Source organism: Podarcis vaucheri, assembly GCF_965113315.1.
Source record: "Podarcis vaucheri genome assembly, chromosome: 3".
NCBI lineage: Eukaryota > Metazoa > Chordata > Lepidosauria > Squamata > Lacertidae > Podarcis > Podarcis vaucheri.
The window spans coordinates 42104325-42131955 of NC_138761.1; the positions used below are offsets into that span (position 1 = coordinate 42104325).

Consider the following 27631-nt stretch of genomic DNA (forward strand, 5'->3'; position numbering starts at 1 on the left):
AATACCCAGGTTGGAATTTCTCACCCCAACCCACCACTGCCACCTAACACTCAAATATCTGTTCCAGAGAGTTGAGGGACTAAACAAAACAGCATGGGAAGTGGTATTGAGGGCTGTAGTAGGAAAGGGGAAAACAGCTCCATCCATCTTCCTCCAGCGGAAGCCCTCACTAGATCGGAAACTCTTTTCCTAACGGAAGTCCTTCTGTTCACAGATCAGAAACTCTGGATGAAGCATAAAGTACAGACAAATATCCAGTGTGCACAGTGGGCAATCTACGGTTGGTTAGGAAAACTTCTATGTGAATATCAGTAGAGGAAAAAGAAAATCAGTGCGCTGGCTATAGTGGTCTAGGATTGCACAGCTGAGCAAGGATTTGAGCAGTTCAACATTAGCTACAAGACCATAGTGGCTTTTTATAGACAGTATCATTTAACCTTCTTGTATTCTAAAATATTCTTCTATGTACGCACTCTTGTTCCGGATAATTTTCAGTACTATCCTAGGTATCTTTGGTTTTCTCCTATTTTGCATGAAATCGAACAACCCAAACCTTATGTGAACCGTCCTGATACCCCCGTGTATAGGGCGGTACATAAATTAAATCAGTAATAATAATAATAATAATACGCAAAACACAAAGTGTGGTGCACAAATATACAAATCTTATATTTTCATCTCTTCTTCAGTAACACATGCTATTTTACTTTCTATATATTTACATTATTTAGATTATATGATATAAAACTGTCAAAGGGCTTAAGACAAATATCTTTAAAATACCAATATCATGTTTCTGTACAACTGTTTTCATCAACAAAGAATGTTCAAAACGTCAAAAGATTGATTTAGCTATAACACCATAAGCCATAATATATCAGAAGCAGAAGAGTAGTTTTTCCATACTACTATCTTTATTTTAAAACTTGGTATTTCTAAGTCAATGTATCCAAGAAATAAACCTGATTTAATTCCTACACGAGATCCTAAATGGAAGTGCTTTTGGTATCCTTAACTGAGTACAATCCGAACGCAGATTACCACATCCATTTTGCCACGCACAGAAACACAACACAGAGAAACCACAGCCAATCCTGGCTGGCTAACACATACAAAGGCAGCCAAACACATGCATGTGTGTCACAAGCAATGATCTTCTATTTCCTACAGAAAAGAGCTTTAAGCTTCCACCTTTTTGTAAAGAGAAAAACCCTGCTCCCCACCCCAACCCCGTATGTACAGGCTCTGTCTTTAGAGACTTGCCTGGGAAGCAAGAGCGGGAATAACCGAGATTTTAAAGCGAGAGATTTACAGGGGGAGGAAAAGAGAAAGCGCTTAAAAGAGAAAGGAAACCCTTTGGGAAGGCCCGGATGACGACAGGCAACTTCGGACTCCCAAAGCCACCGACCTCCCTCCCTTCCCACCCACTCGCTTTAACAGCCCCGGCCGGCTCCTCGTCCCTCTTCTGACTTCCTCGAAAGTAGGGAAGGAGAACGGAAGGGTGGGCACAAAGACGCCGGCTCACCTTCGCGCTATGTCAGCTGAGGAAAGGGACTTCCAGGCCCAAGAGCCCAATCGCCACATTGGCAACCCAGCCAGGAAGGGGGGGGGGGACATGGGCGCCTCAGCGGCGTCTCCTCCCGCCGCCGCCCCCCCCCCACCCGGCTTCCCTCTCCTTCACCCTCCCTCCCTCCCCCCTCCCCTCCCGGCCGCCGGGCCCGGTTTCGAGGCCTGACCCGGCCTCCTCGCCCCCTCACCGCTAAGCGCCGACGCCTGCAGCGTCGCCCCTGAGGTGCCGTCGATGACTTTGATGGCGCCGTGGGCGGTCACGGCCAGGATGGCGTTCAGCGCAGGGTGGTAACAGAGGCTGCAGAGCCCGTCGGCGTCGCAACGCAGGCAGCCGTCCCGCAGCAGGAGCCACTCGCAGAGGCCCGGCCCGGGGCCCGTCGACACCGGGCCCGGCGCCGAGGAACAAGACGCTCCCCCGGCCTCCTCCGCCGCCATCGCGCAGGACAAGAGGCCCGGCGGAGCCGCTCAGTGACAGTCCCGAAAGGAGCCGCCGCCACCACCACCAGTCAGCATCCGGGTCCGGAGAAGGGGGGGAGGGAAAAGGGAGAGAGGGGGAAAGAGAGACAGAGAGAGAGAGAAAGGGAGCGAGCCGAACGTCGGCGCCGGCAGGAAGTGACGTTGTCACGCCGGATGCGGAATGCCGACAAAAGAGAACCGGCTTCGCGAACCGGAATTGGAGCGAAGGGGTTAATTAAGGGGGGAAAGGAAAAAGAAAACCCCCACCCACCACCTGAGTGGCCAAAGGGACGCTTCTCGAGCGACGTCACTGGCTCAGTTGACTCCGCCCCAAGTTCATCTTGTTACGCATTCTTTCCCGACAGGCACCGCGCGGCCAGCAGTATAAACAGTAGCTGAGCTGCTTGTGCGGTGCTAGGAAATGGTGCGCTTGTGTTTTGCTGTAGGGGAAAAAAGGAAGAAAAGCAAAGCAAAGCAGGGCGGGTCTCTATTAAAAGTAAGATTGCCGTAGAAGAAATATCCGGGTTTCTGCTTCAGGATATATTTATCTTTTACTTCTACACATTTCTTCGTGGTGGGCTTGGCAGCTGCGTTTTGAGTGCTGCCTTTTCACGACCCCCCCCCCCCGTTTTGTGTGGCCTCCGGGAATAAAATATTGGCTTGCTTCTAAGGGCAGCCGAGCATCAGTGAGGATCGTCACAAAAAAAGCCAGGGCAGAAACACTCGCCGCGTGGGTTTCCTTTATTTTCATAAGTGGCACGGGACTGTGTGTGGCGGGAACACAATGCCTAACCCAGGTGGGGTGGGAGTTAACAGAAAACCACACCTCGTTTAATATGGACTCACTCACTTTGGTATCCTTTCCACACCTATTTTCAGATACCCCCATACCGCTTCATCCTTTCCTGTTCCACTGCAGGCGGAATAATACTGAAATGAGGTTTTATGAACATTCACAGCAAGTCCTAGTCTTACTTTTGAGCTTAGAGCATGTTCCACACATTCTTGTTTAGGCTTTTGGTTTCTGGGTTATCATGAAGATGTAGTTTTTCCTGTGAGGTTTGCCTAGCTATTCAAAATCAAAATTTTGTACGTGGCCTATAATTTTGCCCTTGATTTATAAACAGTGACATATGACTGAGCCTGCAGCTGTTTTCTAAACTCATTATGGCATGCTGTCAGGGCTGAATTGTGCCTAACATCATGTTTCCAAGCACTGGTTTTTCTTCTCTTCAGTAATGGAAATTTATCTGCTTTGATGCATTTTGATTGCCTGTGTAGATAAAATAGCAATCCTGAATTTTGTACAAATTGCAGAATACAAAATTATATAGTACGTCATTTTCAAACAACCTGATACAGACTCTGTTTCTCCTAATCCCATGTAAACCTTGCGTTGCTGTGCTTATTCAGTTGTGAAAAAAACCACACTAGTTCTTACAAGGCTGAACAGAAAATTAGGATAAGCCTAGAAAATAAGTTCTAGGAAGGAAAACAAATATGCACACTTAACACAAACACAATGGTGAATATGTTAAGAAATTTAATTATTTCATTCATCTGAAACACTGATCGTGATAGTGAAGTTTACAAGTTATTAAATCAGTCTTCAATCTAGTTTTCAGTTTTATGTTACAACCAGTCTTGCCTCTCAGGAACCCCTTACCAACCACGTCCCACTATTTCTAGATATATTTATTACTAATAAAACATGAACAATACAGTACAATTGTTGTCCCCTTTCCTTTCTTACCACCCAAGTCAGAGCGACCTTTTATAATGTAACAAAAGGAAGTATTCCCAATGCTTGTTTTGAGCTTCTGAAGTCCAGTCTATAGTGATATTCACTTGACCTTTCTAATATGCATTCTCAGTATGTGAGAATTTTTTACAGAATCCTGGTGCACAGCTGTAGCATATTTTTGATGAGTGTATCAACACAAAATGGACTGTCTAATTTTGTATTAAGGCAAAAGGGTTTCTCTTGTGCTGCTGGGCACACTTAAAACACTGCTATCAATTGCTAAGGGCTCCTGACTGCAATATAGACTGTAGCAAAATGCCAGGATATGTACAACTAAAAGTGGACTTGTTTCAGTTGCTTGTGAATTTGTATTTAGCTGATACTACCAATTATTATGAACTTTAGCAATGTATGCTTTAAAAGACCAAAAAGCAATCATCAGATTTTTCTGGTATATAGGAAAGAAAAAATAGCACATGAAAAAATTAGCTTCCTGAATTCAAAAATAAAGTTTCGGCATCTTCACCTTAAAACAGAAATGTTACATGTTTTCAGGTATAACAAAAGCTTGTGTTATCCATAGTCTTATAAAAATAATTTTCTTTTTAGAAATGCACAAGTTTAAACAGGATAGGTATGGAGATCTTGGAGGACTGAATTGGGAAGACTGGAGCAGGGGGAAAATGCTGTAGTTGGGAGGTTTAATGAGTACAAATAGGCTTCATACATATTGTGCAAACAAGTTTAATTCCAAATTTTATAAAATACATTTACTGTATTTACATATATGCCTAGCCTAAAAATAGTAATCAAATGTAACGAAAAAGATTCATTTGTTATAAACTGTTAGAACCATTAAATAACCCAACCATTTCTTTGCATAGCATATGCAGAGGTGAAATATCTTTTGAAACATTATGCAATTCTGCTCATGTGTATACAAACTGATGTTAAATCCAAATACACACTACAAATATACACTTTAATCCAAACTGAGCGCAGTATTCAATGTTAGCCATACCTAGAATAGACCCATTGGAATTGATGGATATTACTAACTTAGTTGGATATCACACTACGTCTTCTAGGCTACAAGTTTAAGAACACAGCAACAACAGCATTATGGAGCTAGATATTATACCAAGTCTATATTACTGTTCTTACGTGAGTTCAAAAAGACTGGGCTATTGCATTTTATCTTTCCCCGTTAGGCAAGAGTGTCATACTGTTGTTCTGTACTGTATATTCCCTGTACTGTATATTCCATGTACTGTAAACTAGAAAAATGAACTTCAGTCCTTGTCCTTGGGCTCCAATATTAGTAATTAAAATGGTTATTAAAAGTTGCTGTGCTAGTATTTACATTTTAAACAGCAGCAATATTTTTTGTACTTCCATTTGTATAAATGGTTCTCATAAAAAATGCCAATTGATTGTCGCTAGGCCATTTAATTATACATGGTTCTAAAAAGACCACAGGATTACTGAGGTGAGCATATGCTAATTGGAACTATTAGCATATACTTTCAGAAAATTTATAATTAGATGCATCACTTATACATGGGTCATTCCAGGATTCTTACATAAACATCTTCATGGAATAAACCTATGAAGCTTTCATAAAAGCCTTCCCATGTTCTTGGTTCTGCTGATGGGGTGAGTTGCAAGAGCAACTTGAGAAAATTGAAACATAGAAAATTCTAATACAGGAAGTGACTCTACTAAAGTTACGATCTACTGAAATTAGGTAATATTTTAGATTAAGGGCTAAACCTTTAGCAATATCTCAATAAAAGTACTCATTATAGAATACATTCTTGACATAATTAACACAGTACATACAAACTAGGAATTAACCCAGGAGTTATTTTTTCAGTAATAATTTGGGCCTAGTTGAATAATGAACACAGCCTACAGGCAAAGTGATTCATACAATAGTGGCTTGCTTCACATGGTTTGCCTAACAAAGAGGTTAACCACAATTTTCCCTAAAGATGATCAAACTATGGATTGTTTCTCCATTTATTTTCCAGCTGTTCTTGGCTTTGTGCCTTTGCAGTTTGGTGAGCATCTGGGGTGAAGTGGGCAAACAAACCAAAGTTAACCAAGCCAATCCATGTTTAAAAGAAAGCAAGGTTTGTAAGCCAACAAAAAGCCATTAAAAGCCATTGTTAAGCTGCTAGACACAATTCACACATAACACACTGTCATGGCTCAATAAGCCATGGTTTAGTGCAAGATTCAGACTAGAAACTTGCAATCATAAAAAGCACTGCTCAGTTGTTTAATTTGTTTAAATTTGATTTAAACAGAATAAATACTTCAAGAGTTACTTAAAACTGAACCCAGTTTAAAGAAATTTTAGGCTGATCGGCTGCTAAATTAGCTCCTTTTTTGTTATTTTTCTAACCAAGAAAACAATTTGGTAATATACTAGCAGTTTCGCAAGGTTCATTTTTTAATCCCAATTGTCAAGAGCTCTGATCTAGCTCATTTCTTTTAAAAAGGGGGAGAAGACACTGGACAATGTCCAACCAAGTAACTCAGAGCAGATCTATTGAAACCAATGGATTCAATATCCATTGATTTCAATCGGGCTACTCCAAGTATGAGTAACAACTGACATCACCTACTAGCACATGACTGCTTACGTAAGAATGTGGGTGGGGATATGCATCCAAAGCTGAATCTGATTCAAAGGCATACATGTGCTAAAAGCATCCCTATTCAGATGTGCATCTGAATAGTGCCTGGGGTTCCCAATCCAGCAGGTGATACACATAATTAGTCTGCTTACGGGCACAGAGCTCCATAGGTGGCATGGACCAAGGGTGTACTTTGGAAATGCTAAATCATATTAAGTAAGTCCTTGTAGTTAAGACTATAATTTCAAGTTTTATTGGTGGGGAAAAGTTAATCTTGGGCCAATATTAAACAGCCATTTCCATAATATTCTTAAGCCACGTCAAAAATTATCCTGGTCATCACAACACAAGTTTAATTCTGTTGCTAATCAAAGTCTAACTGCTGCCATTCTTCAGGTATCATCTCATATTAAGGAGTGCCGTTTTACCATAAAAAGTAGTACATTACCCCACTCTGAACAGTAATAGGTCAAACCAGCAAAACAAGGTGTTATAAAAACAAGTACAGTTTTGGAGAAGCACTGTTTATTCCATTATAAGATTTGGTTCAGAACTGTAAGATTTATTTAAACCTTTCTCCCCATTTATCACCACTATCATAAAGATTTCCAAATCAACACTGTAAAAATGTTCTATGGCATACATACAATTTTATCAAAAAACAGTGACTAATTCAAACATTTGGATGCTCAAATTGTTATGCATCTATAATCCTGCTTCAACAAGGAAATAACCTAAACCTACATACGGATGCACATAAAACACTTTTAAGAGTCAGAATTTGTAATGGCCAAATCAAGAGTGTGCAAGGCACCACATTAAGGGTCATGTCTTGGTTACAGGCTAGTCTGAACAATCGGGACCGATTCATAAATATATCTACAGAATATGCTGTGTTGAAAGTAATAAATGAACTATTAACAGTAATCAGAATTCCACTTCAATTTAATGTACTAATCATATGGTCCTTGTGCATTTGGCACAAGTAACAAACTTTTATTCTGAAATTTCAGGCTATAAACACAATGTTCTTACCTTGTTCAATAAAAATCTTATAAGTCTTCAACCTAAAACTCTGTTATAAATCTCTAATGTAACTAAAACTGCTTAAATAATATACAGATATAGTTGGATTACCACTAAAACCTTGACAGCCAGATATGACACAGTCATTTGTATTTTCAATCAGGCAACATTTCATCAGTCCTCATGGCAAGCTAAGACATTGTTCCTGTCCAAAGCCAACACTGCAGGTCACACCCCAGTATATAAGGACAAAAAATAGATGTACAATAAGAAGATGGGGTAGATTAGGAGGGGCTTCTTGGTCTTAAATTCTTCTCCAACTAATAACGAAGCAGCACTGTATGCAGCCCAAAATACTCCAAAAAGCTGAGAAAAACAAGAAAATGAAATGTTAACATAGCATGAAACCCCCCTCAAACTCCCCCAGAAGCAATATTTATATCTAGAACAAGCAGAACCAGTTGTGACCAAGCACAGGACTTAAAAATCAGGGCCTATTGAAAATCAGTGGAGCCAAGAAACTATTCTCAAAGGCATTCCAAGTTGTTGTTTTTCTTGTTGCCTTTTAGTGACTGAAATGACAGATCAGTTCACATGGGTGTTTCAGCCAGCTGTCCCATTCAATTAAGAAAGCAGCGTTAGAAAATTTGTGAGCTTCCACAGCTAATGTGAATGTTGCAGTGTCATGTGATCTTCTACATCAGATGAAATAATTGCTCACTGGAATGGTGCCATCCTGTGGATGGAAGCAATATTGTAAATCAAGTTCCTCTAATATTTAATTTTTTTAATATTGTCCTTCCACATTACTGTACTGAAGGTAATTTACAAGCCACATAAATGGCAAAATATGCAAGACAAATCACAGTGTTTTTGAATTGCAGACATGTTCAACCGGTCGACCGCAATTGACAGGTAGATCCCCTGGTGTTCCTTGTCGATTGTGAGATCCTTATTGAGCGCGGGATTAAAAAAACTGCAGAATGAATGTCTCCGCCCCTCGCCCCTCCCTCCATAGCGTCAAGTGGGTGGTCTTTGGTGTTTTAGCTTGCGGATGGGGAATACAAAGATTTAGCGGTGTGTGCGTTTGTTCGCAGGGGAGTTTGAGGTGAGCAATTTATGTCATTCCCCCTGAAAAAAAGCTTATCAACTGTGGTGAATGCCCTCCCAAAAAGCTCAACATCTCTGGTCAATCCTCGATGGCAATGGGTAGACCACTGCCAGTTTTTTTATACTGGGAGTAAGTCTCTTAGGAGTTGAACGGGCATGCTATAGGGTAACAGACCAACAAAATTCAGAATCCGTTCTGCATATACTATTATAAGGTAACAAAATATGAACAGAACAAAACCTGAACTCCAATACTCATGGGCAGCTTATCTATAAAACTTAAGCACTCTAATATGTTGCCCATCTGCCATAAAGGATTTCAAACAATGTTTTACTGATATGGACTAGCTGAGTAGTCATATTTATTGCTTATAAACTGTAGAAAAATGAACTGGCATATTTTTCAGTCAGCTTTGCCATTCTGCCAAACAAAATAGTGAACTTACTTTTATTAGAGTAGAAACAACATCAAATGATCCAACCACCAGAAGTACAGGTGCTATTACAATAAGAGGAAGTAAAGAATATCCAATCACGCCGAGAACTTGGCCATATGCAACCTGCAAATTTGAAATAAACAAAGTTACCAGCTTCCTTCCAGTAATATATCAGCTTCAACAAGAGATTCAGATGACTGCTCAACCTGAGCCCAAGAGGTCAACATTTTGTTATATGGAAACTCCCCCAAATCCTGTTCTTCAGCTAGTCTAGAGATGAGAAAGCTCTGGCCCTCCAGGTGTTGCTTTTATTCCCAACACTTTCTCCATCCTTAATCCAGTCCTTTTCTGACCTATCACATTATCTGCACTGTTATTCCACCTCATAAATCTTCAATCAATCCCTTTTGGCACCCTGTATGCTTGGTCTTATCAGCCAAGTCAGATCTAAGCCCCCAGTGGAAAGAATCAACTCCCTTCTCTATTCTGCATTCTAGCTTGCTGTGCTAATGTTGAAATGGAAACAATAGTGACCAAGTACTATTTTTAAATGAGTGTCAGATCAGAAATTATTAAGCAATGTAACACTGAAAACACAAATGATTAGAACCAATTTTGAGGCAATTCATGTTTGACATTCAGTGACCAAGTCCATTATCACAAGGCTCTTACCTCACCTCCGAGAACCCTGGCCAACAGGAATATTGTCAAGGATCCAAATATCCAAATAGTTATAATCCATGATACCACCTTAAGAAATGTTTAAAAGAGTCTCGTCAATACTCTTCTTTCATCAATAACAACTAATTTTGAAAGAACACAGCTCAGCTAACTTCTTTAAGTTATTAGCAGGTATCCTCCTCTTTTGAAACCATTGAAGGAAGAAGGTTTACCACTGTGGCATCAGGGGTTCCTGATTTGTCTTATGGTTTAAAAGCTGCAGCTAAACATATGAACCCCACCGGATCAGACCCAGCTCACATCTCATCTAGCAACCTGTTCTCACAGTGGCCAACCAAATGTCTAGGGGAAACCTATATGTCATACATAACCACAACAGAACTCTCCCCACTCATGTTCCTCAGCAGCTGGTATTTGGAGGAATGCCACCTCTGATACTGGAGGTTGGATACAGCCATCATGACTAATGGCCATGGATAGCCTTTTCCTCCGTGAGTTTGTCTAGTCCACTTTTAAAGTATCACTGCAACTTGTGGTTGTGAATTCCATAGTTTAACTATGCATTGTGTGGAGAAGTACCGTATTTTTTGCTCTATAAGACTCACCTTTCTCCCTCCAAAAATTAATGGGAAATATGTCTCCATCTTATGGTGTGAATGCAGGCTCCTTGGCTTCAGCGATAGCAACGCGAAGCCTCTGAAACGCAGAGGGAGCGCGCGCTCCGGGGGCTTTGCGTTGCTTTCGCTGAAGCCTGGAGAGCAAGAGGGGACAGTGCGCACCAACCCCTCTCGCTCTCCAGGCTTCAGGGATAGCCGCCTGAAGCCTCCAGAGCGCAGCAGGAACTCCCACTGCGTTCCGGAGGCTGCGGGTTATCTTCACTGAAGCCAGGTGAGCAAGACTCTCCTGGCTTCAGAGAAAGGAACCTGAAGCCTCCGGAGTGCAGTGGGAACTCCCTGTGCAGCGCCCCTTCAGCGAAGCGGGAGGAGAAATGGAAGGGGCTCCGTTTCTCCTGCCGCTTCGCTGATGGGGGCGCTGAGCAGAGAGGGGGAGATTTTTTTTTCTTGTTCTCCCCCTCTAAAACAAGGTGCGTCCTACAGTCGGGTGTGTCCTATAGAGCGAAAAATACAGAGCGAAAAATACAGTATTTCCTGAAGCTTCCAACATTCAGCTTCATTGGGTGGCCCTGGTTTCTACTTATCAAAAGAGACAAATTTATCTCTCTGTTCTTCTTCCAATCCTACACACAATTTATACACCTTTATCATGCCCTCCCTTTTATGTCTTTTTCAAAATTAGAAAGTGTTAAATGTTATAAGCTTTCATTGGGTGGTGCTGGTACTCCAGAGCTATGTAGCAACAGAAACATAAGAGTTACGGTTGCTGTTCCTTCCTTCCTTCCTCCCAAGAGCGCCTCTGAAAATACACTGATGTAACTCTCAGCAGCACTGTGTGAAGGAAGGATGGCAATAGTCATCAGAGCTCTACTGCAATTCCTGGTAGAGCTTTTAAATTACAAATAAAGAGAAGCCCCACCTTTGTGCACTGGAATAATTGCACCCAAAATAGGGGTGGTGAATAAGGGTTGCTCATTTCTTTTCTGACTTAGTGTGTTCAAAAGATCACTTAATTCTTCAGTCTGGAATATTGCATTCACATCAGACTCTATCTATTGGCTAGAATTCTGAGTGTTCAGGAGTTTTTGCCCTCAATGATGTCCCTATGGTTGCATGCACATGACTGCATGGCTAGATAAAGAACCACTAGGGGAAGGAGAGCAAGGGAGGAATAGCATTCCAACATTCTTTTCCAGAAAGAATTTACCTCTGGTTGTATGTCAAGTTGTATAAAAGATACTGTGGCACAATGGGTCAGTGTGTCTGGCTGTTAACCAGAAGGTTGGTGGTTCAAGCCCACCATTCTATGATTCTAAGAACTGTGCATTTCTTTCAAACATGACACAAGAAAAATGCTTTTCAATGGACATTTGCCTAAGACCATGTGATATCTCAGTTACCTTTATTGTTATTTAAGATAAAGGCCTTTACACACCTTGAATTGTCCATATAATGAGATCATTGAGAAGAACAGGACAACTGCTAGAGGGCCCCAGAAGTCAGGATTATCTCTTACTACTTGTCTGTTAAATCCAAGAGAAGGCATCGGCATCAAGACACATCGGATTTTGTAGTATATGTCCTTTAGATCAATGTCTAGCTCCTCCCTAAGGTTATATAAAAAATACAACTTTCAAAATATGCTTCTGAATTTATTTAAGTACCAGAAAACAAAGTAGTTCAAAGATTTCTAGAATATTCATACATGTTCACGTAAACTATTGAGAATATACGTTTTGGTTTAGGACGGTTTAGTAAGATGTTGTATTATAACTGTATTATGTTTTGCATTTAATTATGTATACGATGAATATTTTTATATATGTGCATTCTAGTCAGCTTCTGAAATGAAAACATATAAATCACAACATGCAAAGTAAAAAGAAATTGCTCTCTGCCCATGTCAACCTCAGCTATCACTGAACGAATGGAAGCAATGCCACTTTTCTGTAACAGCAAGACAAATAGTAACAAGGCTTATCCTACATTCCTGACAGCTAGATTTGCCCCATAGTTATTACTTTCTAATACATTTTTAGTATGCCCTTTATCATCATCAATCTCAGGAAAGAACCTATTGACTCCTTACTCTGCTCTTAGCCCTCAGGAAAGAAGACTCCTTCACAGGAAACCTAAGGAGGCAAGGCAACAAACAAACAGCCCACAACCATGGTGCTAACAAAAACAGAGTTGCTTTCATTAAGACAGAGGCAAAAGTGTAAAATTATGGTTAGATTTAACAAGCCACCTTCAGCTACATTTTGAAGTTGGCTTCTTTGAAATTAAGGCAGATTAGAGTTAGGCACAATTTCTTCCTCACGGAACATGGCAAATCAGTTATGGAAAAGCAAGAACTTCTGAATTCCTTTTCCCAGTCAAGAAGAAGAGGATAGGGGAGTGCAGAAGCCAAAGATTCATTGCTGCTTGTTCCTGCTCATGCATATCACAGTAAACTACAGTTTAGTGTAATGGGAGAATGTGTCCACTATGAACAGTGATGAATTGTCTTGAATTCTAACCTTTACTTATAATGCAAAAAAAATATCTTGAATGAGACACAAATAATCTGTGTCTACACTTTATTCAAGGGTCTGTAGTTAATGAAGAGTTAATGATTTTCCTATTGCATCCTTGTTCACCATTCACACACAATACTGACGTAAAGCAAGTAACCGCTTCAAATACAAAATTAAACTAAGACTCTCGGAGTAATGTTACTTACAAAAGAGGTTTATTATCTTCAGGGTCATCATCTTCTACTTCCAAAAGCCAGCCATATCCTCTCTGCCTCAGGAATGTAGTTGCAGTAGATTCTTTGATAAATTCCCCATTTCCTCCACCAAGGTTGAGCTTCACATCTGCAGAGGCTATTGAACCACTCAGATCTTGACAGGGAAAATGACACATTTATGAGAAAGCTACCAAAAATACAGAATAGGTGGTTATGCATGAGTTTCAATACATATATTCCACAAAAGTGGAATATACCAAAATTATAGAAAAGATTATTATAAGAGATCATTGAATTATCCAGGATCTAACATTTTGTCTCTGCTCCCCGCAACCCAACAAAGTGGCACATTGGCTAACGCACTGCATATTGGTTTTTTCTGCTGATCTTAAGGACCCCTGTCAAGACTGTACTGCCTACTGTGCCACAATCCCGATCAACAAAGGAGGTTGATGTGGGCAGCTAAATCAGATACGCTTCATAGTGCTATCTGGGCACCAAAGAATTTGGCAAACCACTGTCTAAATAGCACAGTGGTTCTTGAAAATACAGAAGTCGGCCTTCTCAAAAAAGACAGGATGTGTGAAATGTGCTGCAATATAGTCGTCCACACACACCTAATCCATTTCTCCCCAGCACAAAACTGGTCATTCCCAAAGCACAAGTTTCCATGCCACGATTTGCCCCCTCCACACAATCCTGTGTGCAGGGTGAGGCTACCCAAAGCAGGTAAAAGGAAGAAGCCTGGAAGATGAGGGTGGCCTGTCGATCTCACATACCTATTTTATTTAGCCCTCCATTCATTTGCCATTCAAAAGCTTGCATGCACCACCACCAGAAAGCTCCCTCGCCATCGGCATCTGCTTTTTTTTAAGCGGGTCAAACACGCCCCATCTGCACGCAGGTGCCTTTTGCCACGCAAGCCCTGTGACGGGGGGCCACAAGGCGGAGTATTTGCACTGGATCACATTCCCACACCCAAGCACGACGGCACCCGCTTATTCAGCCTGGCAGCCCCAGGTATGCGGCTGCCGCCCCTGACGCAGCTCCGGGAAGGGGCGCCCTTTTCCTTCCCACTGCAAGACCCCCCCCCCCCAATTCTTACCTTCGGCGTCGGCCGAAGAGACGAAAGTGAAGTCCCCGTTGTTGGGCGCGTAAAGGGGCGGAGGCGGCGGGGGCCGTGGGGGCTGCTGGGGGCCCGGAGGCTGCATCACCCCGCCCGCTTAAAGCCTCGAAAGCCGGGCCCGTCGAGCGAGCGACACCACCGGGAAGCCCGTCGGCAGCAACCCGGAGAAGCAGAGCCGAGCCAAAGCTGCTGCTGCTGCTGCCACCGCAGCCTCCTCCGCCTCTTCCTGACTGAGGGACAAAACAACAGTGAGGCCGCCCTTCCGAGTGGGCCTCAGTAAGGCCCTCTCCGATTGGCCGGGATGAAAAGCGCTTCCTCGTTGCCGTCGCCTCGCCCACCTCTGCGGCAAATCTCATTGGTGCGCGGGGCCACCGAGCCCAGTGATTGGCTGAATGGGAGCTCGCGATGAGGAAGGGGGAAATAGATTCGATGTGGACGATTGCGAAGAGGGAGGGGAGGATGGGAGCGCATCCGGCCACGGGAGGCCTAACTCCGCCTTCCTCGGGCTCCCGCCCCTATAGCCTTGCAACTCGCGCGTCATTGGCCACGCCCACGCCTTGCATTGGAAATCGCCTGACGCAAAGTCAGACCAGCCCAGCTAGCTCAGTGGGGTCTACGGCGCACTGACTGGCAGCTGCTCTCCAGGGTTTCTGGGGATTGCCCTACCTAGCCCTACCTGGATATGCCTAGGAATGAGCCTGAGGTTTTGTTGGAAGCCGCCCAGAGTGGCTGGGGAAGCCCAGCCAGATGGGCGGGGTATAAACAAATTATTATTATTATTATTATTATTATTATTATTATTATTATTATTATTATTATTATTTCTTCCTTCTGCATACAAACCAGATATCCTGCCACTGAGGTACAACGGCAGGCTATGTTTTCTACCTTTGAGTATCCTAGGTTCTCTTTCACACCTGGGCTGAATACATACTTCAGCCTTTGAAGCCTTGTACTCAGCAAAAACATCATCACATATGTGAAAAGGGAAAAAGGGGGGGGGACACCAGCCACACACAGTCACATAAGTGTGTCCACAATGGAGTAGCATGCAAATTTATATTGGTTCCCCCCCCCTTTCCTAATGGATTTTCCACAAACAGGGGAAATCCAGTTTGATTGGGGTGGGGGGAGTGCATTCTGCCACTTAGATAAGGACAGACATGAAAAACGTGCATACATGGGATGCATCCAATCCACTCCAAAATTATATGTGTACACACATCCTCTCTTTGCTCCCAGCTGGGCGTTTATAGTGGGATTGGTGCTCATGCATGCAAGTTCTTTCCTGGATCTATACTATGTTGTTGGCATCAACACTCCCCAACTTAATCAGAATTTAGCCCTTTATGAGGGAAATAACTTGCTAACAACACATTTGCAATTTAGGGTGCTGCTACAATCTGGAAGCTCTCCCCCACCCCCCACTACACAAACAACATGAGTTGTGCAAAGGTCTATTTCGGACTAAACCCTGTACACAGTGACTTGAGAATAAGCACATTTAATTCAGTGGGACTTAATTCTGAATAGGCACGCTTAGGATTGTATTGTATTTTATTTTATTCAAGTTGGCACCCTTGTTTGGAGCTGAGAGTCCAGCAACATGGTTAGTTTATATTCTTGCAATTTAGCTATCAAATAGCAAAGTTCATCACCATTGTATTAAGATGTTCCTGCAATTGTTTGTTTACAGGTGCTGCTTGACAAATGTCTCAAGAACACCTTGATTGCTTGGTTCAGGATTTAGCTGACTTTTATAAGTATCCATTATTTTAAAATTTTCACCTACTGCGTGAATAAATTGACATCATTTTTTTATTTTACAACTACTTATACAGATACTTTGCTTTGGAGGCTAGGACAGCTGTCTTTAAATGCCCTTTTAGATGAACTAGAAGATGGCTCATTAGGGCTGCCATACATCCGTAATATCCCGGACATAGCTGGGATTCATCTGCCAAAAGTAGCATCTGGGTGGAATTTTCTAAAATCAGTTAAAATGTCTGGCATATGGCAGCTTATCTCGGAAGTCTTGTTTTTTTGGTGAATTTTCTTTAAAAACCTCAGGGTTTTTTGGAGATTTTGCAAAACAAAAACAAAAACTCAACAACTTTTTGAAATATGGCAACCTGTATAATAGAGGGAGAAGCTGGCAAAGGAAAAACAACTCTCCTCAAAAGGATTGCCTGGTTGTGGGCTAATGGAAACCAACCTTCGATGAGAAAATTCAAGCTTGTTTTCTTTATCAGTCTGAGCAGTACTCGGGCTGGACTGTATGAAACAGTGTGTGAGCAACCTCTTACACAACAATATGAGATGGGCAAACAGGAGTTTTCTGTTTGATGGATATGATGAATTCAAACCCCAGAGATGCACAGAAATAGAATCACTGATCAAAGACATTTGTAAATTCAGTCGTTGTTACTACAAAGACTGAGTCAATTAGAAGTTTGAGGCTTTTTGGGTCGCTGATTTATGAGACAGGTGATCTGGCTGAGGAAAGTGCAAAACAGCTAGTTAGAAATGTATTGAAAGGCCAGTTAGCAGAGGGCTTGTTGTCTCAACTGGATACAACAGATTCTTTTTTTCAGAAATCAGGTCAAGAACCATATGAAGACCCCTTTGTTTGTAGTTATTGTTTGTGCCATCCAAGTAGGGGAAACTACTTTAAATTCACAAAACAAAACATTCTCTTCTCTACAATACATGATTTGCTGGCGGGGGAAAACATGCACAAGAGCAGAGGGATTTGTGAAGACCATTTTCGCCTAAGCATAAACCCCTGTGGAGATTTAGCACTAGAGGGAGTATTTGACCACAAATTTGATTTTCAGCCTGAGGATTTCTCCAGTGTGAAAGAACAAGTCCTGCTAGCTATAGTCCTCATGAATAAATACACAGCTCAGAGACTAAAGCCGGTATCTTGAATTTTTCATAAGTCTTTCCAGGAATACACTTGGAGACTTTCCAACTTATTAACATCCAATTGGGATAAGGAGGCGGCCAGAAGGCATAGTTACCTTCTATGAATGAATAGCATCTCAGATATTATTACTACATACCACAGTTTACTTCTTTTTCTTTCTTTCTTTTTCTGTATAGTTATAGATTATAAACTGAAGCCACCAGAAAAATTATCAGGCACCTATCAGCCATTTATCAGCAAGACAGTCTTTTTGGATTGCCATCTTCCCATGATCTGTCATCAGAAATAGAATCCACGAAAAAGGAAGGAAATTATCAAGTGGAAGAAGTGCTAGTTGCAGTTCTTGGAAACTCATTTGTGGAGTGTGCTATTAGTAGAATAACAGGGCATTTGAAATGCACAAGGGACAGAAACATTTCCAGTATGACCTGTTTAAAAAAAAAGTGCAACAATAACTGGAACACTAAATAGCCTCATCCTTATTTTATTGTACAGTACATCATATTGTGTACTTGCATTATATGTTCAAATAATGAGAATTAGGTAGATTTGTATTTAAATGCAAACTGAATCAAATTGCTGTTCTATCCCAAATTATAACTGAGTGGTAGGGCATATGTTCTGCATGTAGAAGGTGCCAGGGTCAATTCTTGGCATATCCAGATAGGGCTGGCAAAGATTAGTGCCTGAAACTGCAGAGTTGCTGACTATCAGTGTCAACAGTAAGCTGAAGGAATAGCTCAGTTGGTTAGAGCGTGGTCCTCATAAAGTTGAGGTCACAGGTTCAGTTCCTGTATGGGACAACGGCATATTCCTGGATTGCAGGGGGTTGAACTACATGATCCTCAGGGTTCCTCCTAACTCTACAATTCTATGATTCTATAATGCAGGTAGGCCATTGGTCAGACTGGGTAGAAAATAGCCTCCTAAAGATAACAAAAAGCTTTGGAGACAGTCAGACTCTTAGTATCTGAAGTTCCACATTAACGCGGACTGCCGTGTGATCTTTGGATGAAGGGCGATGTACAAATTTAATAAATAAAATAAATAATAAAAACAAATGTTTGTGCAAAGTTGTAGAAAAATATATTGGGGCCAGCTGTAAGACCAGCTGTAGTTATAGTACTCATTACAAGGCTGATAAAATGTGAGCAAGCGGAACCAGGCCAGCCCCAAAAATTTTGCTGCTTGAGGCAGATTAGCAAATGGTGCCTCATCCCCCCCATGTCAAGGTACATTGTACACAAAACCAGCCTGGTTATTTGAATATTTGAAGCAGAAGATCCCGCAAGGACCCCTTCTTTTCCTGGCTGTAAAAACAGAAAAGTAAATTAAATAACACAACAATTTGCTGCCCTTTCATGATACCCAAAATTTGCCGCCTGAGGTGCCTCCTTCTCTGCCTAATAGTAGGGCTGGTTTTGGATGGAGACAACTTCATGGATAAAGCTTTCTGTAATGCCTTTAAGGCAATTGTGCAATTGTGCATCTGTGACGTTGCACTCAATGAAGTTCTCCAGGAACAAGTCATTTCAAAATTAGCTTCAGATAGCTTTCCGAGTTTTGTTTCATTTGGAGTCCCATCAGTTATAAAGTACTGGCTTTGCCTAGAGATAAGCAGCTTTAGGGTTCATTTTAGTTGGACTATTTCCCACAAGTGTAATAAAAGTGTTCTTAATGCTCCTTAGAGGCTAGTTAATAAGATTAGAAGAAGGATTGTAATATTTGTAGTAGATGACTATCCGATAAATGTCTAATCTCCTTTTTAGGAGAAAGAGGATTGTTAAAGAAACAGCCTTTTGGTATAAATCCCAAACAGTAGCAATTGTTAACTTTCAGCAGCTTATGAGCATTACCAGGCTGTTGCTAATTAAAATTCTTACACAGAAAAGTCACGTCACCCTGGCCTTGACCTTCCTCATACGATTGCAGCAGTTGCCCTGAATCACTGGAGACTTGGAATGTGTTGATCACCTTCATCACTTAATTTATTGGGCGAGCAAATGGCACGCCGCCGGAACATGAATTGTCTTCACACTTTATAGCATGCAAATATAATCACTAGGTGACCTTGGACCAGTCACTGTCTCTCAGACTAACGTACCTCACAGGGTTGTTGTGGGGCTAAGATAGGGAGGGGCAGAGTCATGTATGCCACTTGGAAGAAATTTTACAATAAATAAAATGATATCAATGCCCTTTAACTCAGTGCTGGTTTTTGTTTAATAATAATAATAATAATAATAATAATAATAATAATAATAATAATTTTATTTGTATCCTGCCCTCCCTGGCCAAGGAGGTTTAGTTCCTGTGACCCCTCATGGACCATCCATCACAATTTGTCCCATGGAAGAGGCTGACTATAATGACACGAACAAGAAAGAATATTCAGGAATTCTAAAAACTAAAAATGAGTGATATGGCAAATACATTTAAATAATACAAAACTGATCTGAACTGCCAGTTTTTGTCTGTCCAAACCAGTGTAGATTGTACATGTAAAAATGTAAAGTGAGACTAATATACTTAGGGGAGTAACACAAGGATGTGCACACCCTGTTGTGAGTGTGTGTGTGCGCAGGAAAATGTTTAGTGCTCTAGTGTCTTCCTCTAGTGTAGGATAGTGGTTAACAGTGCAATCCTAATCATCTCTATTCAGAAGTGCTACTGAATTCAGAAAGGCCTACTCCCAGGTAAATGGAGTTAGGATTGCAGCTTAAGTGTGTGAACTAGGAACCAGGAAACCCTTGCTTTAAATATCAAAGTTAGATTACTGCAACGCGTTATACGTGGGGCCACTTCTGAAGATGGTTGAAAGAATCTGGTGCAGAATTTGGCAGCCAGGTTGCTCACCAAAGCAAGTAACACCAATCTTGGCCCAACTGCACTGGCTGCTGATTAGCTTCCAGGCCCAATTAAAAGTACTGGTTTTGACCTATAGTCTTAAATGGCTCAGGACTGCAATGCTTCAAGGACTGCCCCTCTCCATATGAATCGACCCAGACCCTGCCCTCATTATCCATGGCCCTTCTTGAAGTGCCCTCCCCACAAGAGGTCCAGAGGGTGGCAACACAGCAATGGTCTTTTTCTGCAATGGCTCCCCATTTGTGCAATGCTCCCCACAGGGAGGCTTGTCTGGTGTCTTCATTACATATCTTTAGGCAACAGGTGAAAACATTTCTCCCCGGCCTTTGGCTAAACAATCTATGGCCTTTTAAACTGAAGGAGGGTTGTTGTTTTTGTTTGTTACTATATTATGTATTTTTCTGTTTTTATATTGTAAACTGCTCTGTGATTATTGGCTGAAGGGCAGTATAGAAATTTACTTCTTATTTATTTTAGTATTATCGGTCCCAAATTATTATTTTCTGTGTGGATGTGTGTGTGTGTCTTTGTAGTCAAACAAGCTGTTATATACTAGCTCAGTCTTCCTCTTCATGGAACAACCGAGTTGGAATTATTGCAAGAATTACACAGGGCTGCTTCAAAGTGTACGGGAAAAACCTCCGGGGCACAGGCTATTGGACATACCAAGATACCTTGCCACTTTAAAAAAAAGTTTACTATTTTAGTTATGTCATTTGGTTTTAATTATAATGTGTTTTGTATTTGTTTGTTTTCCCTCCACCTTTTTTCGTTGTAATTATACACGTGGTTCCCACCCCCTCCTATAAAGTCATTTTGGAAAATTATTTTTTAAAGTCCAGAATTTTATTCTGATTTCTGTTCCTAGCCACTGGGTGTCACTATTTCTCTATGACTATAATCCAGAGAAAAATCAGAAAGAAACAAAAAAAATTCAAGTAACCCAATAACGTCTTTGGAATAGAACTGTAACTCGTTTTATACCAGGCTAATAGAATTCAAGAGCAGATTGGGGCATGTCCACATCTGAACATTAGTTGTTTAGTCATGTCCGACTCTTGGTGACCCCATGGACCAGAGCACGTCAGGCACTCCTGTCTTCCACTGCCTCCCACAGTTTGGTCAAACTCATGCTGGTAGCTTCGAGAACACTGTCCAACCATCTTGTCCTCTGTCGTCCCCTTCTCCTTGTGCTCCCAATCTTTCCCAACATCAGCGTCTTTTCCAGGGAGTCTTCTCTTCTCATGAGGTGGCCAAAGTATTGGAGCCTCAGCTTCACGATCTGTCCTTCCAGTGAGCACTCAGGGCTGATTTCCTTAAGAATGGATGTGTTTGATCTTCTTGCAGTCCAGGGGACTCTCAAGAGTCTCCTCCAACACCATAATTCAAAAGCATTAATTCTTCGGCGACCAGCCTTCTTTATGGTCCAGCTCTCACTTCCATTATTAAACCCTTTGGATATCCCCAGGTATCTTAAATGGGAGACTCCACGCCCTCACCACACTTGGCAGTCATCCATGAAGGAGATCTGAACATTATCAAGCTGTTAATCCACTCCCCCCCATTCAGATTAGACAGTGGTAGTTCACACCAGCAGGTATTTGAATTTGCATATAAAGAGCAACTTTGGTCTTTCCCATTCATACTAGTGGACAGTGTGCAAACTTGAATAAAATAGGGGGGGGGCTAAGTAAGCCCTGTCCCACATAATCAATCACATGACGGGGTCACGAACACCATTTGAATAGCAAATGGGGGGTCCTCAAATATTTTATGGGGGGGGCAGAGGGACCCCAACCCCTAGGAGTTGACTCCTGTGCCAGTGGATGTTCTCTTTTGTCCCTGCCTTCTAATTTGTCAATTCTGTCATGTCAATAAAGTAACAAAGATAGCACACAGACTTTGGGTTGTTGGTTTTTTTATATAAAAAAAAATCCTGCCCAGAAAAGCAGTTAGGCAGTTGTAAATTCTCAACACACTTCAGATTACTGTTCAAAATCTGTTGTAGAAACTTCTGATGTGGTTTGCTTGTGCAGTTTTCTGGTTTTGTGCAAATCGGAGGGATCAAATGCGAGAGAGAAAATAAAACTACACTCCTCCATTCAGGAGCCTGGAGGAAACAGTTACAGGCACAGCCAGAATAACAGCATTGAGGAAGTAGTGTCCATGCAAAGGGGAATACAGTGGTGCCCCGCAAGACGAATGCCTCGCAAGACGAAAAACTCGCTAGACGAAAGGGTTTTTCGGTTTTGCATTGCTTCGCTAGACGAATTTCCCTATGGGCTTGCTTCGCAAGACGAAAACGTCTTGCGCTTTTTTTTAAAAGCCGCTTGAAGAGGCGCAGTTGCGACGGACCATGCTTCGCAAGACGAAAAACATCGCAAGACGAAAAGACTCGCGGAACGAATTATTTTCGTCTTGCGAGGCACCACTGTAGCAGAAAGTGATGGTTGATCCACCTACCCAAAAACACAAACACAAATTGTCTGCGAGCCCAAATGCATGATTTAGAACACGGATCAGCAAACTTTTTCAGCAGGGGGCCAGTCCACTGTCCCTCAGACCTTGTGGGGGGCCCCTATATTTTGAAAAAAAATAAAAAAAATTCTAGGCCCCACAAATAACCCAGAGATGCATTTTAAATAAAAGGACACATTCTACTCATATAAAAACACGCTGATTCCCAGACCGTCCATGGGCCGGATTTAGAAGGTGATTGGGCCAGATCCGGCCCCTGGGCCTTAGTTTGCCTACCCATGATTTAGAACCTGGAGGAGTTTCTTTCTTCCACAGCTCCCTCAATCAGGGAATCTCCCTCCAGCTTTTCAGTGAGCCCTAGGCCAAAAGGACTTCGAGTCCTGGCAGGTTCCCAACTCTACCCACACACTACACCCCAGGATCACTCTGTTTTGGGTGCAAAGTGTCAATCTAGGCAGCCTTATCTAAGCATACTTTCTAACAGGAACAGAACAGGGAAGAAAATATCTGTATCTGCTGAGAGGATAATGCAGCAACACTTTGCTCATCCATCTTCTGTGTGTCAGAGTACAAAATGCACGATACCACTTTTCTGTTCTTATAGTATTATACTTCCCACATTTGCCATGACAGATGTGACATTTCTATTGACACACCGCATGTATTGCCTACATATCTCATGGCCTTCAGGCTATAGGACAAAGTGCCACCTCACGTGAAGAAAATCTTTCTGACATCTGTGGCAAGCAACTGTTTATTTCTAGTTGCCTGAGGATGTAAATCCAGCCTGGAATTATATAAAAGTGTTTTCTTAGCTTTTTGTGTGATGTTAAAAGCAACTGGGGAAAAAGAAGGCCACAACGACAGCTAAAGATCTAGCAGAAAAGCAAACACTTTTTAAAAGCTCCCCCCCACAACCGAATAGATTTCTAATTTTGTGGAGCTCTTGAGTACAATGAAACTTTATTTTCTGAATGACCAGAAATATGTTAAACATATTTGTTTACTTTGGAGTTCAGATAAACAGACTATTTGCATATATATTTGGGATTATCAGGCAAGCTGAAGGGTTGATGGAGGAAAGCTTCTTCTTTTCCCTTGTGCCTCCCCCCCCCCCCCGTTTGACCCATGAAAACTATTCATCCTCAGCAATGTATATATGATAGTGTCTGTCAAATAGATAATGGCTACATTATGATAGTAAGCCATAGCATGGGGACACTGGTTCTGGTCCTGCAAGAAAAAAAATGGATCTCTGATCTTTCAAGAAATAAAGTTCTGCGAGTGACTGGCCAGCAGATCAGCAAGTGAAATATCTGATGTTCAACAAAACCTACATTGCTGGCATATTTTCAAATTCTTCCCGTAGAAGGGAATTTAGTAGCTATCCAAATCCCAGGTTCGTCATTCGGGGAACAGGTTGGATGGGTCAGGGGTCATCCTGTGTCTCAACCAGAACAGTTCTGCCAGCCTCTGCTCACAAAATGACACCAACATTGCTTTGCTACAGTAGTGTTTCCTGTTCCATCCACTAAAAATTCAGACAGGCAGAATGTGGGCATCCTTGCTATGGTAGCCCTCATTATTCTATTGAATAATACAATAAAGTACAATATATAATAAATAAAAGCCGCAACAAAAATAATTAAAAAGCTTGTATCATCTAGCACAGCACATTACAAATTCTACAGCAGATAGAAAAATCTGCCAAGACCCTCAGAAGTTTAAAGTGGCCTATTGGGGGTGGAGACTGAGAACCACTGACATAGACACGTGTAACTGTAGCCTGATGGGCTTTTTAAATGCAAGAAACCTCATTTGGGAACAAAGAGAGATCAGAAGTTGGGAAAGGGTCAGTTGACCCCCACCCCTTGCTATCATGGCCATTTGTATGTATTGCAGTTTGGCCTTATATAAACACAACACCACTGTATAAGGACAGAAGCTTTCACAGCTGGAGGAGACACAGCAACCTATTAATATGAGACATGACCCATTGAAGCCTCAGAAGGATAGCTAAAGGCTTGTTTAAATAATGCAGTCCTCACACAGAGGCACTGAAAAATATTTACCACTGTTGGAACTTGAGAGAAAAACTTTGTGGTCACGGGTGGCATACCCTCCATTTCGGACTGCTCGCAGCAAGTGTTGTTCTTTTCACCTCAGTCAATGTCTACTGTTATGACACCTAAAATGTAAGAAAACATAATGAAATTCAGCTTGCATTTATGAAATGGCACACTTCATTCAGTAATAAATATTCAATATGTTTTGTACAGGTAAATGGCTTTGTATTTTACAGGTTACACTTGCAGAAAGAAATTGAATATGTGGGTTCTTGTTGGTGCATGTACTGAACTGGAAATGAATATGTTGTTACCACCATCATCATTTAGTTATTGGCCAGCATTCCAGTTGTCTACCTGAGCATGTTTTTTTCAGCCTACTTTCTGTTGTGTATGTTCCATGATAAACCTCTAGAGAGCCTCTGCTATCGCTATGTAAATTTATTAGTTCAACAATACTGGCAGTTTATTTTTTGGGAGGATCACAGGGCACAATGTACTTGCTCAAGGCAGTGAATGTAGGCCAGTCTTCTGCCATATTGTCAAAAGGGTCCATATACTTGCTTTCTGATCCCACTTGTACAGTTTTAATCTTTGTGGAGTGGTTACTCTGTCACATCACATAGTAGTAGCTTTAAGTCACCATCGACTCTGCACTTAATGGCCTAAAGGGGTGGGAGGAGTTCTTTAGATCAGGGGTTTCCAAAGTGCGGTCTGCAAGCTTCATTGAGGTGTCTTCATTCAGGGGGGTCAGGATTGGCTGAGGGTGTAGCCAGATAAAACATTTGAAGCACAGCAGTGAGTACTAGGAAGAACCCTAGCTAGGCTGTAGGAGAGCCAAGGTAGCACAACAGGAACTGGAGAGCAGAGAAGCGCAAGTACTTGAGCCAGGCCAGTCTAGAGCTCTTCTGAGGCCCAGGGTGGTAGCCTTGTTAGGACAAAGTTATAAGCTCAAACAAAAAGCAGCTGGTCCTTGGCAGCGGCCCCTGGCCAGCTTAGCCCTTCGAGGCCCAGGGCAAATGTACCCGGCTGGCCCCCACCCCTGCATGGACCTGACTCGAGCTCCAGGCCACCAGAACTGTCTGCTACTCACTTCTGATAATATATAACACCTCAAAAGACTTACCTGGAAGTATTTATAGCCAGGCCATACCAGGGGTTGGGGATGATGTTATATTGGGACCCAGGAAAGCAAACCTTCTTCCTCCACTTTGCAATTTCCTGGGACTTGCTGAAAGGCGCATGAGTACACAAGCCAGGAAAGTTGTAGCTGGGATTCCAGTTGGCCCTGAAAAGTGTATAAATGATATGCCCACTAAGTGAAACTCCGACATGGTGGATTTAGGGGGTCGCAACCTGGGTGTGGAGCCTTGGGGGCACCACAAGGGAAACCGCAACTATGTTGTAGAATGGAAGGTGAGAGGCAGGACCATCCATTTTTGCCATTGCACAGGGTGCTGTTGAAATTTGAGACCCCAGGGTCCACCACAATTTTGGCCATACTGTTTAAAGTGGCCCAAGTTATTCCATATTGGACTAAGCAAACAGAGATCCTCAGTAATATATATAGGTTGTTAAGGAGAAAAGCTGAGCTTACCCCTAAATATTGGCTCTCCAGGAGGTGTGATGAAATGACAGCAAATGGGTCAGTCTAATATTGCTCAGGGCTCTTGTTGACCATGCCATATAACTTAATGCTAGCAAGAAAACCCTGGCCAACACACCTTTTCTTTCTTATTTGCTTAGGCTGGTTTTGGGTTGTTACATATAATGCCTGTGTTTTAGGATGCTGTATATTTAGTATTTTCCATGTTAACTAACCTAGCCTAAAATATTCCCAAAGAGGAACAATAATAATAAAGATGGACTCTAGGGTAATAAGGAAAACAATAATGCTTTAAATAACAGCATATGCAGTGGGTGCTGTCTTTGATGGGCTTCTTGCCCTGATGGCCTCTACTGTTCTCTTTTTAGCATTCTATCTCTGGGCTGGAACTGCAGAAGTCAACAGGATAAATGTGCTGCAAGAAATATATACTTTCATCCAGTGGTTCAAAGCCCCACATAAAAATGGTACAGCCTTATCTGTCCACAGTGAATTGTGGCAGGAGACAGCTTGGATCGAGTCTCAGCATGAGTCCTGGCTGTGCGTGCTGCTAAGTTTAGGGAGCATGAATAAAGGTATTTATTCCTAGGCAGAGAGAAAATACGAGACCAATTATTTTCTATGGAAACTGGAAAATAAACACCCAAACTGGCAGCAAAACATCTCCCTTCTGTTTAAGAAAAAGACCAAGTGAAAGGTTACTTTGTAATCTTCACTGCTAAAGTGTTTATTCAGTTAAATTCCATATTAGCTTTTTCTCGGACAAACAGTGCTTGATACAACTCTCTGTGAAGTCAAAGGAAAGAGTCCCTTTGACTTCAGTGGAAGCTGAGTCACATGACCATAGGGACACATTCATCTGTGGGTCAGTCAGCCCTAGCCACAACTCATTTAAGTCAAACCAATGTTCTGCCTTTAAAGTCAGTTGAATTCAATTTGCCTAAAAGTAAAGGTTTGTGGATTGGCCTGCGTTTAAAACGAGGTGATGTGCTAGTGGTTTTTAGGGAATGCTATGTACCTCATTCCCTGCAGGTGACTCCCCAACATAACTGATTACCATCTGAGTCTGAGCTAGCAGAAAAATATCCCACTAAGCTTCTTTTTCTAACCCTTTGCCATTAAATTTTCGTTTACAGTAATTTTGGTTTACTGAATTTTTGTCCAAAATGGTGAAAAGAAAAAGATGCTGTATTAAAATCGCAAAATTTCTCATCTGTAGGCATACATGAAATCGTCTAATATTCATAGGGAGGGGATTTCAAAGAGTAGGTACCACAACCCTAAAGGCCAAATTCCTACATTGTGTGGAACAAACCTCCTGATAAGATGATACCTGCTGGATGCTCTCACCTGCAGACCAAAGGGCTCAATTTGGTATGTTAGGGTTGAGAGGATCCTTCAGGTATATTTCAGTACATTAGTATATATGATTATAACGCCAACTTTCTAAACATTAGCATTTTAAATAATGAAGTAAACACTAAGGAAAATAATAAGGTCCATTTTATACGAGCTATGAGCTGCGGAGACAGTTGAGCTTGCACT

At 41.8% G+C, this 27631-nt stretch overlaps 3 protein-coding genes and 1 long non-coding RNA gene across 15 annotated transcripts in view; 1 reads left to right on the forward strand and 3 right to left on the reverse strand.

Moving 5' to 3' along the window:
- The window catches only part of BIRC6 (baculoviral IAP repeat containing 6), a 142530-nt gene extending 139907 nt beyond the window's left edge, over nt 1-2623 (reverse strand). For 8 of the 9 annotated variants that reach the window (XM_082216214.1, XM_082216212.1, XM_082216210.1 and 5 more), the window contains exon 1: nt 1758-2622. In XM_082216214.1, coding sequence (XP_082072340.1) covers nt 1758-2004 — 247 coding nt within the window. In that variant the 5' untranslated portion in view covers nt 2005-2622. Of the gene's footprint in view, nt 1-1757 lie in introns of all 9 variants that reach the window. The other variant, XM_082216209.1, reaches the window with a different exon arrangement.
- Nucleotides 2624-4497: 1874 nt separating this feature from the next.
- On the reverse strand, nt 4498-14362 carry YIPF4 (Yip1 domain family member 4). Of its 2 annotated transcripts, XM_082216862.1 has the most exons (6): nt 14119-14362; nt 13005-13167; nt 11718-11889; nt 9660-9737; nt 8997-9110; nt 4498-7806 (listed from the first exon to the last, which is right to left on the reverse strand). In XM_082216862.1, the coding sequence occupies exons 1-6, from the start codon at nt 14222-14224 to the stop codon at nt 7669-7671; spliced, it is 771 nt and encodes a 256-aa protein (XP_082072988.1). In that variant the 5' UTR covers nt 14225-14362; the 3' UTR covers nt 4498-7668. The 2 variants fall into 2 exon arrangements, with proteins under 2 accessions (XP_082072988.1, XP_082072989.1); XM_082216863.1 differs by lacking the exon at nt 8997-9110.
- Nucleotides 14363-14972: 610 nt separating this feature from the next.
- NLRC4 (NLR family CARD domain containing 4) lies at nt 14973-17257 on the forward strand. Its single transcript, XM_082216861.1, is given in 3 exon segments — nt 14973-16472; nt 16474-16542; nt 16544-17257. Coding segments are annotated over 3 exon segments (804 nt in total). The 5' UTR covers nt 14973-16263; the 3' UTR covers nt 17070-17257.
- Nucleotides 17258-23360: 6103 nt separating this feature from the next.
- Nucleotides 23361-27631, reverse strand: part of LOC309528655 — a 46207-nt gene continuing 41936 nt past the window's right edge. For all 3 annotated transcript variants that reach the window (XR_014217857.1, XR_014217858.1, XR_014217859.1), the window contains 3 exons: nt 25607-25768; nt 24487-24602; nt 23361-23647 (listed from right to left, as the gene is read on the reverse strand). This is a non-coding gene — a long non-coding RNA (uncharacterized lncRNA). The remainder of the gene's footprint in view (nt 23648-24486; nt 24603-25606; nt 25769-27631) is intronic.